Source organism: Prionailurus bengalensis, chromosome A1 (genome assembly GCF_016509475.1).
Source record: "Prionailurus bengalensis isolate Pbe53 chromosome A1, Fcat_Pben_1.1_paternal_pri, whole genome shotgun sequence".
NCBI lineage: Eukaryota > Metazoa > Chordata > Mammalia > Carnivora > Felidae > Prionailurus > Prionailurus bengalensis.
The window spans coordinates 157595748-157615352 of record NC_057343.1 but is presented as its reverse complement, the minus strand read 5'-3'; the positions used below and the strand labels follow the sequence as shown (position 1 = coordinate 157615352).

General features: G+C 36.3%; 1 protein-coding gene across 5 annotated transcripts in view; it reads left to right on the top strand.

The window, feature by feature from the left end:
- MCTP1 (multiple C2 and transmembrane domain containing 1) overlaps positions 1-19605 on the top strand; it is a 531752-nt gene that overhangs the window by 360089 nt on the left and 152058 nt on the right. For all 5 annotated transcript variants that reach the window (XM_043593772.1, XM_043593790.1, XM_043593780.1 and 2 more), the window contains 5 exons: positions 14173-14275; positions 16047-16149; positions 16479-16580; positions 16961-17035; positions 19085-19204. In XM_043593772.1, the coding sequence (XP_043449707.1) occupies positions 14173-14275; positions 16047-16149; positions 16479-16580; positions 16961-17035; positions 19085-19204 (503 nt within the window). The remainder of the gene's footprint in view (positions 1-14172; positions 14276-16046; positions 16150-16478; positions 16581-16960; positions 17036-19084; positions 19205-19605) is intronic.

Below are 19605 nucleotides of genomic sequence, written 5' to 3'. Positions count from 1 at the left end.
AGAGTGGATTGAAATTTCAGTCAAATTGTGGGCAGCCTTTCACAGCCTGAGAAAGTGGCACTCTGGTGTTCGAAGTTGATCAGCTAAATTCTTCGTGAGGGAAAAAGTTTGATTAAGTGAAAAATACTTGGCAGTACAACTTACTTACCTTTCAACTAAACAGTGAAAAGGTGAATGTCTTTCTGTATCATCAAAGCAAAACCTAGACACTGGCCCTGCGTTCACTGGGGAAAATTCTGCTGCTAAATCAAGTATTCCTTAAAACTGGACAGTTTGTGAGGAGGGAAAGACCGCCAGCCGGGGCAGGGGGGTGGGATTTTTTTTAAGGTGGTGGGAAACAGTTCGTGTTGGAGTTTGTCTTTCCTAGCTTCTAATTACCCTCTTCGTTGGACAGGGCCTAATTTCTGCTTTCAACAGAACATTTAAAGTCTTCTATATCGCGTGAGGCTTTCTTCACAGAGTATTTAGACCTGGCCTATTGGTTCTTTCAAGTTCTAAGAGAAGAAAGAGAAAAGGGTTCTTCTCTTCAGCCCCTCCCCTGCATTTTCCCCTGGGTTGTTTTTTTGAGTTCCGAGGAAGAGGTCACAGCCTCCCCAGGGATACCAGCCACTCAGGTTCAGAAACAGTGATATGGGGGAACTGCGAAGCCCTTTCAACAGATGCCCTACCTTTTCACTGTATTAAAAGGAACACTAATATAAAACTTCTCCACCCCAGGTGAATTGATCTCTCAAATTAATGCACCGTCTCTTTCAGGAAACAATAGAGGGAGAGGGAGAGAAAAAAGGAAGAGAGGGAGAGGATTTTACAATTAACATAATCTGTCACTGAAACAATCCCATCAAATGAGCATACCTTTTTCTAAAACAGGGCTACACATAAAGACCTGTGACTTACCAGCCCCATAGCCTGGAAACCTACTAGTTATTAAGGGAGATGTTTACTACCCTTTTATTTACATAGACTTTTCCCATGTTTTTCTTTAGGAAAACTGTCTTCATTGTTGAAAAATATTTAAGTAACAAAACAGCAGAAAAAGACATGCTACAGTTTTTTTTATCAGCTTCCGTGAGAGTCTTATTATCTTAAGAAATAACAGTTAGCAGCTCAGATTCATTAGCAGAGCTAAATTTAAGCCCCATTTGACAGGCTGCCTAGAAAACATTTTGTTTTGCTGTCTGTGGGCTTTAATTAAGATGTGTTCAATTTCAGTCCTCTTCAGTCTAGCGCCACCCCCCCCCCCCCCAACCTTGCTGTGTCACAGACCGGCGATCAGACACTTTTAGATGGTCCGGCCCATGACTTTGACCTTCTGCGCAGTCCGGCGTTCCCTGGGGAACCGTTCAACTCATGAGGTCTGATTTCACACTTCCAGGATGCCTCAGCTCTCTTAACAATGACAGGGAGACAAAGCCCTTTAGAGCAGGCCGCATGGGGACTTGTTTAAATTGGAAACCAGAGAGGAGTCAAGGAACAAGGTTATGGGCTACAGAATAGTGCTTTTAATAAAGAGCTCACAGCTCTGGCTCAGCTCAAAGAGGTCTACCTCTGTACAATTAATTGAGCCATTTATCTGGAGCATCTTAGGCCTCTACTTTCTCACAGAATTGCGTGGTAAATATCAGCTAAGAAGCAAATGAGATATGCATGAAATGAATTTTAACACTTTGATTACTGTGCTTCCAGTCTTCATTAAAAGTAAATTTATTTGTATTTCTGACCTCATTATCAGTAGGCTGCCTGCATTTTTATTGGTTCCTGTGATTTCCAGCTTGAGTATGTCATGAAGGTATATTTTATATAGAGATGTGGATTTATTATTCTTGGTATTTTCCCTGAACATTATGGGTCTATTCAGAGAAAGAAAATGAAGAGGTAGTTGTACAGAAAAAGGCGAGTCTGTTCTTTCAAAGTTTTATATACAGCTGGAGAAATGCCAAGCACATATATATAACGTAGATAAGATATTGTCCTTTTAAAAAAAATTAACTTTTTGTGGGTTACCCAAGCAAATTGCATAAGATATATTCAGTTGTTGCTTGAGTGGACCTCAGAATACAAGAGTTCTACTAGAAGAAGTGGGTATATGTCTTCTTTTATAGAACTATAGCAGTTTGAATGTTTAATAGCATGTGCCTTTAATTATATCATCGTATTTATTAATATTGATATCTGATAAATGCAGTCTTAGATTTTATGATCATTACTTAAAACCTGTTAGGAAGATGAGAAAATAGATCTCCTTTAAATGCTACATAGCTCCTTAGACAGTATCATATAGCATTTGGAGGAAGTCCTTCCTATTTGTGAATTAGCAAGGGTGAAATCATTTACCAAATTAAAGTGGCTTATGTATGGATGTCATTCTTAAGTTTTTTTTAACTTTTGCCATCTTTAAATCTTAAAATTATGTTGATTGCTTGAAACAAAAATACCTAGGTTTTACACAAAATGTTTTGAAAATTTCCCAAAGTATGCTTTATTTCCATTATATAACCTAATGATGTCCCTATTTGCTTTTTAAGAATTAAGCTTATAGAAGATTATTAAGCAGATAGTAGAGTTTGAAAAGAAACATCATCCAATTTATAATGCATCAAAAATACCCAACACCTGACAATCTTATCATTATAATACGCCTAGTTTAGAAAATGACATTACATACATACATGTTAAATGTCCTAACACTATATAAATATCTTCCTTAAGGATGAAATTAAACAAAAGAAGGCATCACAAGAAGAAAAAGCAAATCATTGCTTTTCATTCTTTTTTTTCCCCCTTTCATTCATTTACATCAACATAGCTTACATAAAAATAAAAGGTGTTTCCTTTTAGTGCTTGCATTTTTACAAAACTAAATCATATTCTAATTTTAGAAATGCAAAAGTGTTTTTTCTAAAACCCAACAGTTAATATTAAATATTTGTGAGAAGAGGAATCAAAATGATAATGTAACACAAGGGCTGGTGAGGCTGAGTCTGAACTAGTGTTTTACATGGAATTACAGAAGTCATGTGTGATTCATATGCAGGTCACATGGTCAGAAGATACTGCTCTGGAAGAATAGGTGGGATGACAAAAGAGATTAATAATTGGGTTTGATATGCTCTAGAGGTGAAGGACTATGGGCTGAGAAAGTGGTGGTCCCACTATCAATGGGAAATGAGGGGAAAAGAAATACTATAAAGTAATTAATTGTGTTCTGTGGAAGTAAGATTACAAAATGATCCTTTGAGTAAAGAAATAGATAATTGGTGATCTGGCTTGAATGGCTAGCTTCCATTCGGTGCTTGAAGAAATGCTTTCAGATGCTAGAATCATTGTTTAAAATTAAACGTTTTTTTAAATTTTTTTGTTATGACATAGTTGTGTAAATAAGAAATACATTTCCTGGGATGACAGACTAGGAGACTGGTGCAAACAGAGAAGATCTGGATTTAACTAGACTTTTGGGAAAAAAATCTTACCATAGGAATATTTGGGCTATATGATAGTAAAGTTAGGTGCATAAATGATTGAATGGCCACACCCAAAAAGTGATTGTTATAAAGGATTGATGTCAATGGGTGTGCCAAATGGAGGAATACAGGGCTCCGTTCTTGGTCTAACACGTTCAACCAATTTACTAGTGACTTTGAAGAGGCAATTGAGGGCTTCCTTATCAAACTTGCTGAGAGGGATAGTTAACTATATACTATATGCACATGTTATATGCTTATACTATATGTATATATTATATATTTAGATTTTAAATATTTACATAATATTATGGTACTTACACATAATATATACATGCATATTCATATATTCATATATATGTGTAATAATGTAGTTCAAAATAATAGGGTTAGTTCAACAAGGCGAGCATTAAAGAGTATAATTAAAAAGACTTACTGGGATACAAAATGGTGATATCCTGCATTAACAGTAGAAAATATAGAAAAAAAATTAGGGTTTGAATTGAGGTTAAGCTCTGTGAGTGTGAATAATACATATATAAATTTTGTTACATTGTTTCACAGTATACAAATTGGTTATGTTGAATCAAAGGGGAATGTCCAGAATGATACCTCTGGACTCTGGGGTATGAATTCAGCTTTAGAAGCTATTCTTTAAACAAAGACAGTGACAAAGCAGAATTTATTCTCGATGGAGATATCTGGTGTTTTAAAATCAAGTCAGTTGAGAATAGCTCCAGGGAAATGATCATAATAATAATAAAAATAGTGGCAACTTACATTAACGGAGCCCTTAACACATGTCATACACTACCCTCAGCTTGGAACAAGGGTTATCACAATCTCACAACAACCTAATTAGTTGCTGTTGTTATGCCCACTTTACAAATTAGAAAACTGAGATGTGGAGGGGTTAATTAAGCAAGTGTCCACACTGGCATGTGGAGAAGACAGTGTGACAATTAATTATGCTACTTCTGCTTGCAGTCTACAGCAGCAAAATGCACTCCACACGCTCTCAGTTAACTGAATACTAATATAAAATCTTAGGCAAGTACATCTGACCGGGTTGGCCAAACACACATCTGCAACCCTAGCTGCAAGGGAGTCTAAAAATGTGATTTTGGCCTTTACAGCCTGTCTCGTTTAGGAAGAGACACCAAAAGTTAGAATAGATGCTCAGCAAGCCATCCACATTAATAGTGCAGGAGGGTGGGTAATGAGCAGATACTTGAAGTGACAGTTGCTATACCCTCCCTTTGCACCCATTATTTCATTTTAACTTAAAAATGACCACAGAGGGCAAATCATAAAATAAGCAAATGTGACCGAGACGTAATTTTGTGTGCACTGTAAAGAAGCACTTCCCCAAAATTATAATTGCCAAACATACATATCAGAATAGTCCTGTGGAGGTAGTGATTTCCCCATCACTGAAACCAGAGCCTATCGGATTGCCTGGTTGTAGAGAGGATTCAAGTCCCTGGTGAGCTATTCGAACTTGGCCTCTGAGGCATTTTTCCCAGCCCTCAGAATCAGAGATCCTGTAATAGGTACTAAGACGAGTAACAGACTCTTGAATGAGTAGATATTTTGTAGAAAAGAAATAAAAAGACAAAGATATGATTTTAAAGACAAAGGCTTGGGGCGCCTGGGTGGCGCAGTCGGTTAAGCGTCCGACTTCAGCCAGGTCACGATCTCGCGGTCCGGGAGTTCGAGCCCCGCGTCGGGCTCTGGGCTGATGGCTCAGAGCCTGGAGCCTGTTTCCGATTCTGTGTCTCCCTCTCTCTCTGCCCCTCCCCCGTTCATGCTCTGTCTCTCTCTGTCCCAAAAATAAATTAAAAATGTTGAAAAAATAAAATAAAAAAAAAAGACAAAGGCTTGATAGATGACAGTTTTCAGTTTTATTGCCTAATATAATATTTATTTATTTATTTATTTATTTATTTATTTATTGCCTAATATTTATATATTTAATCACCGAGTAGAGTACTTCGTTTTTTCAGTCTAAAGAATTTTATTCTACTGCAAAGTATCTTACCAGCTAACGAATTTACTTATAAGGAAGATTATCTGGAACCTGACACTTTTCTATAGGGAGTCTAATTAAATATATAATTACTGTAGGTCCTAAAGTATCTATAGGAACTTACCAAAACAAAAGAGCTTCTAATATTAACACTTATATCTTTGGACAAAGAACTTTTGTGTTTCCAATCTTGTAACCAGTCACTTGCATAGAGTTTCTATATTAAATATTAATTGAAATAAAATGTTTAAATGTTTTAACCACAATTTATGTAAACGTTCCAAAGCTGAGACATAATTTTTTCATAGCCTCCTCTCATTTTATAGATCCCATAGTCTCTCTTTTCTTTCTTTTCCAGTTTCTTATCTGTCTCATTTTATTTCTTGTTCTTCTGTCTTAAATTTCAAGCTTCCCAGCATATACCAAGATGGTTCAATTTTGGGACTCAAGCATGCATCTTGTTACACATAATACTATAAATATTCTTTTGCATCTAATTCTAGATCCCAAGGGAAATAAATTCGTATTTACATTGTGCTCTGTTTCCATTGCTCTTTGTCATGGTTCTCAAAGTGTGTGTGGCCCAGGAGCTTCCAGGAATCCCTAAGACTTTTCAGAGATCTTTAAAGTCAAAACTATTTCCATAATAATACTAAGATGTTATTGTGTTTTTCACTCTTTCTCTCATGAGTGGATGATGAAATTTTTCAAAGGTTGTATTTTTGACTGCTCTGATGTTAACATGTCATAGATTTATTGTATCATTTTCAAATGAATGATAGTTGTACATGCTCTCATTTTTAATGTCTAAAATGGTGAACTGATAGATATGATTTATATAGAGAAAAGTTTTTTGATGTCCTCAAAAAAATTTTTTTAATGTTTTATTTAATTTTGAGAGAGCATGAGCAGGAGAGAGGCAGAGAGAGAGGGACAGAGGATCCAAAGCGGGGTCTGCACTGACAGCAGAGGGCCTGACATGGGGTGCAGGCCCACAAACTGTGAGATCATGATGTGAGCCAAAGTTGGCCGCTTAACCCACTGAGCCACTCAGTGTCCCTCCTTCAGAAATTTTTAAGAGTACCTGTGACACCTGGGTGGCTCAGTAGGTTAAGGATCTGACTTTAGCTCAGGTCATGATCTCTCGGTTTGTGAGTTCAAGCCCCACATCTGGCTCTGTGCTGACCACTTGGAGCCTGCTTTGGATTCTGTGTCTCCCTCTCTCTCTGCCCCTCCCCATTTACTCTCTCTTTCTCTCTCTCCCTGAAAAATAAATAAACATTAAAAATTTTTTAAAAAATTTTAAGGGTACCTAAAGACCAAAATGTTTAAGAACTGTTGCTGTAGGGCAGTGATTCTCGTTTGGAGGAGGGCAGTATTGCCCCCTTGAGCATTTTAGAGCTTTATGGGAGAATGGAATTGCCACAGTGGTTAGGGAGCACTGTTAGTATTTGGTGGGAGTAGGTTGCGGATGTTAAATATCCTACAAAGTATTAGACGATTTTAAGTAGTGAAAATTGTCCTATGTGCCGCATGATTAAATATAGACATTGACATAGGTTTTAAATCTGTTTCATGATTATCTGAGCCTAGATTACATTCTGAAATACATATTATTTACTCAAGTCTTACAAATGGCTGCCATTTTATACTGCAAACACCAAAGACCTTAGGATTGCCTCCACAGCCCTTCATGATCTGGTTGCCCATTACTTCCCTGACATGTTCTACAATTTTTCCCATTGCTCATTGCGCCCCACCATCAGGGTGCTTGAGCACACCAAGCCTTTGCTCTAGCTCTTGCCTCTGCCTGGGACCTTTATCTCCAGGTAACCTTTTGACTACTCCATCACTTCCTTCAGTTCATTGCTCACATCTCGCCTTCTCAACGAGGACTACTCCAACCACACTAATTAAATTTATAAACTGTGCCCCTTCTTGGCATTCTTCAAATCCTTTTTCCTGCTCTATTTTGTTCTATTTACATTAACATGTATCACTCTCTAACATAAAATATACTTGTTAATTGTGTTCAGTATTTAGTCTCTTTTTCCTCCCTCCCCACCACAAACAGACTCCAAGAGAGCAGGGACCTTTCCTTTTTCTGTTTGTATATTCTGGCATATAGTAGGCCCTCAATAAATATTTGTTGAATAAAAAAAAAACATGGTTTTATTATAAACAACTTTCTATTTAGTGCTCCTTTATCATGGCATTAATGCATTATATGAAATCTTGAAATCATGATTGGGTGAGTTTAATTTCAAAGTAGTAAGGAAGACATTATAAAATCTTCAATATGAAAAAAGATGTACTACATCTAATGGGCTGAGAGCCACAATTGTAGGGGGCTGGTTTTCCTGACACAAGGAAACCTGCGTCATGACTCCGTGAGGAAAGAGAAGTCCAATTATCATTACTCGGTCCCAGAATCAGACCCATTGGGAACCTAGTGAGGAGTTCAGTTAATGTATTTCTACCAATCATAGGTTTAAACTGTGTTTAGGTCAGTTGATGAAAAAAGCAAAGGTCAAACCCCATCTCCAGTGATAAGGGAGGGATTGCAAGATATATCCGACATACATTGTTTTTTTTTGTTTTGCTGGACCCTGTGCAATTCCCTCATGTATGTAGAACATTGTTATATGTTATGATTGAAATTCCAGTTTGTGGAAAGGACAGAGGGCAACCATGATTATAAGTTTTTTAAAAAGATTAAAGTATAGCCATTTCAAACTGTGACACCTGAGGAAATTAAACCAAGGAGCTTAATTTGTGCAAGGTAGGCCCCAAATAAAAGGCCCCATTGGATATGAATTGCTTTCCATGCTATTGAAAGCCTTCTGTGTTTTCAGAGACAGGGCAACAAAGAGGTGGTCACTGCGTAGCCCCCCTACACACACATTTCTATAACACATCACATCCAGCAAACTGTGCTGCTTGTCAGCAGCAAAATGACCCTGGACAAAGCCCACCACTGATGGATCAGGATTAACTTTCTATTCTGGGAGCAAGAATATCTCTCAGTATCTTTTGAGTGACTTTAATGCTCAAACCAGTAGTTTGCACAAAGTGAAGTCGTCCACTTGCCCACATAACAGGTAACAAGCAAGCAGGGGTGGTGCAGACTTTCCCACAGTTCTTTATAAATATGTCAGTGTTGTGACCTCAAAGAGCAAGAGCTAAGAGTGAGAGAGAATTAGCCAGTCACTTCATCCTATTTATTCCTCAGTGCTGTTTTGAAGATTGCCAGAAAAGATGCCCATTGGAGACAATTCTGACATCTGTTTTTACTGTGGTGGGAATGGCTTTTCACCAGAAGAATTTAGGTATTAGAGCATATGCTTTAAAATTTGTTATAGATTTATTTTTGAGTTAAGATAGAAGAACCTCCAATTCTCATTCCCGCGGGAGATTTTTTCCCCCTATAAAAATCCATAGGGGGAAAAAACAGCCCCTCGTATTTAACTAGATTATGGACAAATGCATTAGTCCTAACCCAGTATTTTTAAGTATCTACTTTATAGTCATTACATAACATATTTTTAAGTTTTTGTGTTGTAGAGACCCTATTAAAAGGATAAAGAGATAAATTTAAGCTAAACATTGCTTGTCATAAATTGTTAAAGTCTTTTTTTTAGGTAATTGTCCTTCTAAAATTGTTGGTGATAGAGATGCGTCATCACCATAGATCACCAGGGTCAGCTCATCCACTGAGGAAGTCTTCGCCTCCTCAGCCCTTCCTGTTCTAGAGTTAGAGAATGATATGCTTCTTTCTCATTGCTTCCATTGCACCCTTCACTTACCTTTATTACAGCACTTGCAATCCTGCATTATAATTGTGTATTTACATGCCTATCATGCCCACTAAATTGTGCGTGCCTTGAGTGCTGGACTATGTCTTAATCATACTTATAATTCTGGGGTGAGAAGAGCAGGCATTCAATAAGTAATGAGTGCTTCAAAAGGTATTCCTATTTCTCTCTAGAAGATTGTCAACATGGAAAATTGCAATGTTCTCAAGCAAGGCTAAGACTCTCTGTTAGCAGTCATGGTGGTTAATGCAATCAACCCCACTGCTCCAGTCCCCGCCAAGCGCTGCAATTTCTATCTTGCATCCAAACCCGTATCTTCATTTACCTGCACTGCAAAGGAGAGGATAGGCGCTTTTCAGCCAAAACAGTGAACGTTAAGGGAAAACCAGTTGGTACCCACAGGTCAGCTTTAGCCTTATGACTAGAATAAGAGGGAGATGAGCGATTATGTAATCTGTTCTCATACATCTAGGCTGTTTAAATAGCCCAAAATAATCAAAGTTCAACTTTGCATGCTGCCTTAATTTCTTGCACTTGTAGCCATACAGTATTGAATGAAATCATTACAAGCAGCATCTTTGCATCACTCTCTAGGGCTTTACAGCATACCGTGTTCTTAATAGACATCAACACTGCTTCCTGTAGTCAATCCCTCTCCTCAGATACTCTCAACAAGCAAAGCAGCATATCACGGGGTCTAACTGGAACGATAAAAGGATGAAAAGAAGGAATAATTAAGGAGATAATTAATGGTTAGGTCCATCACTGGTATTTCTGTGATTGTTTTCAGTTGTTTAAGTGGCACATAATCAAGGCTGCAAAATTTAGAAACTGAAAAGCCAGTCATTTAAAGCATCATTTAGCAAGCCGGATAAGCACATTAACTATGTGTAGCCACTTCTTTAAAATAAAACTATGGTGAATGCTTTTTAGTGGTAAGTTTATAGAATTTGATATTGTACGTTTACTATTATTTTGGTTGAAATTGCTGTTAATTTTTAATTACCCTTGAATCATGCAGTGGCAGAAGGATACTTTCTAAATTAGTCGAAAATAACAGTGTGTAAAGACCTGATGTTGGCATCCGTTACTGATAACTGTAAAAACATAACTTTTTAGAAGGAAAAGTTGAAGAGAAGTTAAATATAAAGTTGGCTGCTCTCTCCTTACGTAAATTTTCCTCTTTACCAGATTCCAGAGAAAGCTACTCTGAGCACTTTGTTGAATGCTTCTAGTCCTTGGGAAAAAAGACTGACTTAGCTAAGCTCAATAAATTGTTTCTCATCAGCAAATAACAGTATCAGGCATGGTAGATTGTTTACTTTTGGTATCTTCAAGCCCTGTTGGTTCTACCTTCAAAATACATTCAGAATCCAATCACTTACCATCACCTGGAGTATCACAGTATCCTCCTCACTCTTCCGCTACCTCCTCCATTGGCCTCTCTCCACCTTACTCTCCAAATAGCAGCCATCAGATCAAATACCTCCAAAAGCTTCCCCTAGCACTTCTAGAGGAAACGTATTCTAAAGAGACCTGCCACCCTCCCCATACCTCATCGAATACTGTCCCCCTCTCCCAGTCTATTCCTTCAGTCACACTGGTTTCTTGGATATTCCTAGAAACACCAGGCACAGCTATTTCTCTGACCTTTCCACAGTCTGTTGTTGTTCTAGGTAGCCCAAAGCTCACTCCCTTGGCTCTTTCGTTTCTTTTTGCCCATGCGGAACCTTTTCAGTGAGACCTTCTCTGACAGTCCTTTTAAAAATTGCACATATATACAAGCACTCCTCATTGTCCTCCCGATGTTTTTCTCTATAGCACTTATCACCTTCTAAAGTACCATAAAATGTGTGTATGCATTGTCTATCTTTTTCCTCAATGTAACCACCATGAGGTCAGGATTATTATTATTATTTTATGCGCCTCTGCATTCTCAACACATAGAACACTGCCTGGTACATGGTAAGTAATAATTATTTGTTGAGTGAATGAATCTGTAGTCAAAACATTAGCCAGCTCTTCACAGGTGTGTGGCCAACTAACTGCTAAGATACAACACAGTTATTGGGAAAGGTCTTGCCTAGTGACTTATGCTTAAATACATTTAATTAAAGCTAAGTTAAATGGTAGTTTGGTCTGAGGTAAAAGGCTCTTTTTTTTTTTTAATGTAAGTGCCATTCCATTTGGTACAGTGTCTAATATGGTCTCTTAAAAATTACATTGCTTACCCATTTCAAGTTATAAGCAGGTACATATGAGTGAATATTTTTGCCAATGATGGATGCCACTGGAATTTGGTCCAGCAAAATGACTGAGAAGTGGCTTCAGAGGGTTCTCACACTATTTTTGGTGCAGCATTGTCTCCAGGACTTTAACATCTTCATTCTAATAGAAAACAATGACTGAGAGTGGATGGTAGACAGAGGACATCAGTTTTGTCTAGGAATGGTCTTGAAAAATAATCAAGTAAATGGTAAGAAAATAAGGATGGACACTGCCTCATGGGCATAGGGTTTGATAAATGTATTCGTTTCTTAACAAGATATGGAAAGAGTTAATCATTAAGAACAGATTTTGTTTCTTTAAGACTCCATATCTTTTGTCAGCAAATACAGATAGAGTAACAAAGAAGGTGGTGAGTTCAGAGACTTTCCATGGGGTTGAAAGCCTCTTACACCATTGAATATAATTCCTGTAGGGGAAAAAAAAAAAATCAAGGGAGGATTTTCATCTTCTGCTGATAGAAGTTTAAAGTAATTTTTCCCCCAATAGATATTGGTCTCTGAAGTTTGTTCTTGTGTTTTGCAATTGAAAAAGTGGTGCAACTTTGACTGAATCTCTTACACATTGTTGATCACTTGAGGGCAAGTAAAACCAAGTCAATTGAAATATAATAGTAACTGAAATAAAGCAAGTGAAAATAAGGAAACAAAAATGCCAATAAGTGCTCTCTTTATGTAGTCTTTTTTTCTTTTTCTTTTCTGTTTTTTTTTTTTTTTTTTACTAAATTAAGATTTACATGAATGTGCACATATATGAGAAAGATTAAAAGGAGGTTCCAGGAAGAGTGTGAACGTTACGCTTGGCTTTTAAGTAAAAGTTACCAACACTTATCACTTAATCTAAAGTTCTATCTAAAGTGATAGTAAAATAATTACTCTTTTGACATTGAATTCTATTAAATATGGCCTTAATTTTCTCTCTGATCATTACAGATAGGTGTTTTCTCCGTCCCACCCTTTAATAAATTATTTGAGGTGGTGGTTTATGTCCTCTTCTTTTGTGCACACTATAGTGCCCAGCACAAAGCTACGTGAAAAGAAGTGAGGGTTTAGAAATTGTTCAAATCTACTTTTTATGCTTATACTTGAATTCACATAGGAAAATAAAATTGTGGATGTGGCGTATAAAACCTATTGCACTGTGTTTTAATGAACAAACTGTTCTTTTTTGAATTCTCGTTTCCACATTGTGTATGAAAAAGGATAATACAGATCCTAAGGCAGAGATAAAAATTCTACCAGTGCTCAAAGGCTTTCTAGTCTCTACTCTTCAGTCAAAATTGTTCCTATGACCAAAAATTGAAAAGACTACCATGCTGTTAAAGTATGCAAACAACCTGGGGTATATGAGGCCGCTGAAATAGCACACGTATATTTAATCTCTTTTTTTAATATAAAACTAATACGTTCAATTAAAGGTGAGTCAAAGTTGGTACAGCTCACTTTAAGAATTACAACATGGAAAGTAAATACACTGCTGTGAGGGAACACGTAGCTTATCTGTCCCTGATAGCTAATGAATTCCTTCCTATTAAAATTTAATTGAAAATCTTCAATGATATTTAAGCTTTCACAGAAGTGTAAACTACAGTGACTACAATTCACAATGCATCTAAAACAATTATTCTTTATCATTAAAGTTAATAATATGCACATTAACCTCTTATGTAGTCTAAATCAATATTGTAGTTTAAAAGATATGACCTCTGGACAGCTTTGTCTAAATATTGATTTCATTGTCATTTGTATAAGGTATCAAACAAATTACATGCTGCACTAATATCATTAATGCTGCCCCAAAGAGCCTCTGACTTTATGGGGTTCTTATAATACCTCACATGACATTACGAAATATTGAGGATATCACACAATATAATTGCCGAATGGACAAGATTTGACTATGGCAGAACAGAGTCCCTGTAAACAGATGATAACTTCCAAATTCTTTACTCTCAGTGGACAGGAAAAAAATACTGCTCTTTAACATGCAGACTGGTTGAGCGGTTAGGATTCAAATGGCAGAATTTCTTCTGCCTCAGAGGGTCTAATTTACCTTCTTGTGATGCCATAGATATTTCAGGAGGGAATCTGAAGGTACATTAAAATGGAGTAATTCTGTAATAAAGCAGTTTTCCCAACATAAACTTGTTTAGGAGTTTCTGTTATAAGTTACTAATGAGTCAGAGGAGTTGGAAAATATATGCATAAAAGTGAAGGGATTGAGCCTTTCAAAGGATCATTATAGAATTAAATACAAATTGACTTAGGGATAAACTGGCATCACATCTTCTCTCATAATTGGCAGTAGTGTTATTTTTGTATTTAAAAAAAGTGCAAATTGAAATACCAGCTATATAATTTTCTCTCTTCCACTTTTTTCAGGTTCTAAATTGCTCTGAATCACAATTGTTAACATTACCCAGTTATGTCTAACTGTATTTTGATGTTTTTAAATTTTTTAAACTGTACAATAGTTTTTGTTTTTTATAAAACTCTGTAGAAAAGAGATGTAGTCGTGCTCATGACCCTGTGAACTGTGGGTGCTATTTGTACTGAAAATGTCCCCCCCAAATCTCTTATAGGCAAAAGTGACCCATTTTGTGTAGTGGAACTGAACAATGATAGGCTGCTAACACACACCGTCTACAAAAATCTCAATCCTGAGTGGAACAAAATCTTCACATTGTAAGTAATCATTACCTTGAGCTCATTTCAAAACTGGAGCTAATAATATTTATTTTTGAGATATTTGTGTGTGTGCATGTGTGTGTGTGTGTGTGTGTGTGTATGTTTATTCTTGACCGATTAACAACTCAGCACATCTGGACTGCCTTTGCTGGCAACACCGAATAGCGTAATTGCACTACCTTTCTGATAGTGAAGCCTGGGGAAAGCGTATGCTGTTTTTCTGTGTTTTCACAGATTTTTTTTTAAACTGAGGTTTTTATATGCTTTGACTAAGGGTTTTGCTCCCATTAACTGAATTGCCATACCTCTTCTTCCTTTTATGCTTTCTATTGAAATTCCCCCCAAATGCACTGACACCAGGGAGGACAAAGCTCTATTTGTTCCATTGCTCAAATCAGCAAACAATTCAGTCTCGAATTCAGAGATGCTTTAGTTTTGTTTTATTGCATTTTAGTACAATAAGAACATTAAGTATTGTCCTAGTTACCAGATCACCATTTAGGTTGATTTTTCTTTTTTTTAAAAAAAAAAAGTTTATAAATCTTTTGACTATACGCTAAAAAAGCTGCCGATCTACACCATAGTATCTCCTAAGTTCGTTGTGTGTGTGCGTGTGTGTGTGTGTGTGTGTGTGTGTATGTTTTTAACTGGGCTTTAGAAATGAACTCTGAACAAAGGAAAACTCTCCAAACAGAGTACTTCTTAAAAGTTTTCTAACATAGTTTTATTTTCTTGTATATGAAAACTGCTAAATTCCTCATTAATTTCTTATAATGTCTCAGCTTAAGAGCCAGTAACTAATCAGATTTAATTATCTGACCAATTTATCTTTAAGGAATTCCACATTTTTATAAGAGATGAAAGCCTGGTCAGGAGACTAAGAAGGTTGTTGAGAGTGTTTTTCCCTGGAATGCATAATTGAATGAATAGGTTTGATTATTATCAAAGCCATTAATTGATTGTGCCCTGATAAAGCCTCTTCTCACATGTGGTTGCAGTCTTTCAGTAATGAATATATTCATTTTTTTTGTTTTCTCTTAATTCATGTTTTCTTGGTAAACAGTTTGATCAAAGAATCAATGCTGTCAGCAATTGGGGTTTATTTTTCCAGAAACAAAAATGCAGAGCTCACACAGTTGTTTATTAACATACGTTGTCTGTGGAACATAATGGAACACTATTTAATTTCTAAATCCTGGGGTGGTACAAAAGCTATCAATGTTACATTTTCTCCATTCTGTTTTATGTGTTGGTTAATTTTTACTATAAAACTACCAGAAGTTTTGTTAAGAACTGTAAACAAAAAGATGTCCTACTGTTACAAAAAAAGAAAAATACACTGTGACTCTTGCTGATATCAAATTTACTGAAGTTTTACATGGGGTTAATAGGAAGGTAGAAATTATTGTGATAATAATTAGAGGGAAAAGTCTCAAAAACATCACTGTCACTTATTGATGGTTTTTTTTTACAATAACTTATTCTGCGCCCATCCAGATGGAAGATTATATTTCATTAAAAAATTATAACTTGAAATTACAGTGGTGTTCAAAGTTCCAGATAATAGAACCATCACTGTAGTCTACTAAGGTGCATTATGGGAAATTCTGTCAGATACCAAGCTACCTTGTATATGTGTATATGCAAATAGCATACATAAAAACACATACACACAAAATCAGCTGGAGCCATCTAAATTTTCAAAAGCATTTTTGTTCTTGTTCCCCACTGATGAAGTCTTTTCTTCTTATGTGTATTTATTATGCAGCAACATTAAAGATATCCATTCAGTTCTTGAAGTGACAGTTTATGATGAAGATCGGGATCGAAGTGCTGACTTTCTGGGCAAAGTTGCTATACCATTGCTGTCTGTAAGTTTTATTCACCTGACACACTGCTCTGTGTTGCTTTTGCTCAAGGAAAAAAAAAAACCCTCAGCTCTGTATCTGTCATTTCTCAACCAAGGTCTGTAATAAGAACACTAAAAATTTTAACATACTCAATTCACGGCCATGTTGAATCCCATGATAGTTAATTTTTCCTGACAGACTTGATCCTGGTAATGAACAGGTACTTGTCAGAATTGCCACAGTTGTTTTGGGTTCTCTGTCAGTTTCAGCAGCTGGGGGTCAAAGGTCACTGAGGGAGTGTATTCAGTGGAGACCGCGAGACAGACGGCTGTCATGTCCTTTTCCCGCAGATTCAAAATGGTGAACAGAAAGCCTACGTCTTGAAAAACAAGCAGCTGACAGGGCCAACAAAGGGGGTCATCTATCTTGAAATAGATGTGATTTTTAATGCTGTAAGTCTTAACTTTGGCTTTTTTGTACTGCTAAAGAGTTCAGTTTCATGAAAGCTTTTGTTCCTGATTTGTAGAGAATTTCTGTCATTCCTCATTTTCTCTAAACCTTGATGTATCCTGGAGAATACGCTTCTGCCACTGCCTGGCACACCCACACTTTCTGTTATAGTTGGCGGCTGCCACTGCGGCTGTGCTTCGGCCGCTGCCTGCCGGCGTAAGAAATGGAAGCGCATGCATGTGCAACTGTATACATTTATATTTTATGAGCACAGCAGCCAGGACTTTGAAACTTTAGGAATTATTGCAAATCGAACTGCGTGAAAAACTTGTAAACGTTTGTAATATATTAATCCATAACAGACACATATGTTGATGTATAGGTGAAAGCCAGCTTACGAACATTAATACCCAAAGAACAGAAGTACATTGAAGAGGAAAACAGACTCTCTAAACAGGTAAAGAGCAAGGAAAGATTAACCCCTCTGGGAAGACCTGATTGTATCTGTAAAACATCTAAGTAAATTCAAATAAACTTTGGAAGTATAGAGGGGGGAAGCCTATGGAATTGTTGATCATCTACTTATGTGAAATGGCTCTTTCTTTTTCTCTTTCTTTCTCTCTCTTCCCTTCCTTTCCTTAAAAGATCAAGCAAGGACAATACCAAACTAATAAATTAGATGGGGGTGGTCAGAATGGAAAGGGGATACTGTAGGTGCTGCATAGAATGGATATGTATTCATGCATTGGCGTAAGAATGATCATTTTGAACATAAAATACTGTCTGATTGCCATGGAATGTGTAAGAGAGAACACCAAAAGCCGAGGTTCAAATATATGTCCAGACGACCACCCACAGGTATGATGCAGGTGTGTGTAAAGCGAGCCCTGCGTAAAGCTCTTCCCTCTAATCCACAAGAGAGGGGCTCCATCTTTTAAGGGAAACCTCCCTGTTAATTAGATTTTGACTGTGATCTTTTTGAAGTGAACTTTTATTAACATTTTTAGCTAGGAAAATAGAAAATCAGCACATCTGATTTTCTGTCATAAATAAGGCTTGATATCCTGTAATTAGACACAGTCTTAAATTAGGTTTGTTATCAAGTTAAGAAAGGGTACTAAGCTACCTCTTTAAAAAACTGTTTACTTCCAATTAACACAGCTAAAGTAAAATGTTTTTGTTGCGGCGATAAAGCATACAGAACTCATTTGTGTGTGTTAAAATATTGAACAATTTTCTGTGCTATTAGGAGCCTAAAATTAGTTTTGTTTTACATCTAATCAATTCACCGTAAACAGTGGGATCTTTGGTTGTTTAAAGACAGTGCATGCATTACAAATGCAATATCTATCTAAATAGAAATACAGATTACATTGTTTTCACAATTATAGATAAAAGTAATGAAAGTGGCTCTAAAAGGACGGTGATCAGCGTAGGAAGGAAAGAAGGAAAACAAAAAGGGTGACTCTTTTCCTGAAAGAATTTCAATTTTAATAACTTGTTAAAACTGGTTTGCCTGTACATGCATCTATATTTAGACATACACATAGACATATTTTTTCCATATGACCTCAGGAAACTTTATATAACTACTTCTTTAAAATACCAGATCACTATTGAAGTATATTTGGAATTAGCAAAATATTACCCGTAGACATAGTATTCTAATTATTAGCACAGCTGTAGATCATTTTTTGTATCATCATCTAGCATATGGGCTATTCTTTTACAGTTGTAGCCATGCCTTGTTTTAAATTTTAGATTTAAATTGTACCAACTCTCATATACCTTTTTAATGAAAGATTTTGTAAAGCACTTGGTTACCATAATTTTTTTCTTAACTCCAAAACGATGAAAAAGTAATGAGAAAATATAATTTAAATTTGTTGTGGAAAGGAGAGACAGAGAATTAGACTGAGAGGGAGAAACTGAGAGAGAGAGAGAGAGAGAGAGAGAGAGAGAGACACCAAGAGAGACTGAGACTGAAAAATTGATAGTAAATAAGGGAGAATCCCACAAAAATGATGAAAATTTTGTTTTCTGTAAAAAAAGCAATACTTGACAGGTTTTTCTCTAAGACCTGAAATTGAAACATTCCACGTTATCCATTTCACTTTCAAATATCTTGAAATTAAGGCATGTAAAGAATCTTAAAACCACAATAAGATTTAAGAATTTAAAAATATATTTAAGATTCACGGTATGTAAATGTGTTTAATTTTTGGAGATGTTTGCCTTTTGCACATAGGTAGCCCAATCCACATAATAATGCTTTTTTTAAGAAAATCTATTTAGCTAAGGAATTGTTCTTATAATTCAGTTCTTTCTGCTGTTTCCAGAGATACTTCTCTTCCTTTCACTCATGAGCCAAATTGCTTGGTATATTCTTCCAACTTCATTAACTTTATGAATCCTTTTCAAGTCACACTAAACTTGAAGAATTTTGTGCCATATCTGATGGCTTTTAGTCTTGCAAATTCTAATAATATTTTCATCTTTTGTACAGCTGCTCCTAAGAAACTTTATCAGAATGAAGCGTTGTGTCATGGTGCTCGTAAATGCTGCATACTACGTTAATAGTTGCTTTGATTGGGATTCACCCCCAAGGAGCCTCGCTGCTTTTGTGGTATGATAATTCTTTATTACTTACATTGTTATTCATTAAATTCAGTAATCATAGCTGCATGTTTCTGTGGCTATAGTAACAGTTATGGTGATGTGGCCATTTTAAAACTCCTATTTTAAGACTTGACTGGACAGATTTGCCGTGGGCAGGAACCTGATGGATCGTTCAAGGTCTGAGTCCAAGAATACATCCCCCACCCCCACCAGATTTCCGGAAAGCAAGAAATCTCAGCCAATATATAATTTTCTCCATGACAGTCAAAAAGTAAAATTTTACTTATTGCATAATTCCAAATCCCAATAACAGAGCCAAGAAAAGTCCTTAGTGTTAAAAAAAATAATAATAATCTTGACCATCCTTATTTTAATGTTATTGTTCTATAGATTTTTTTTCAAAATATG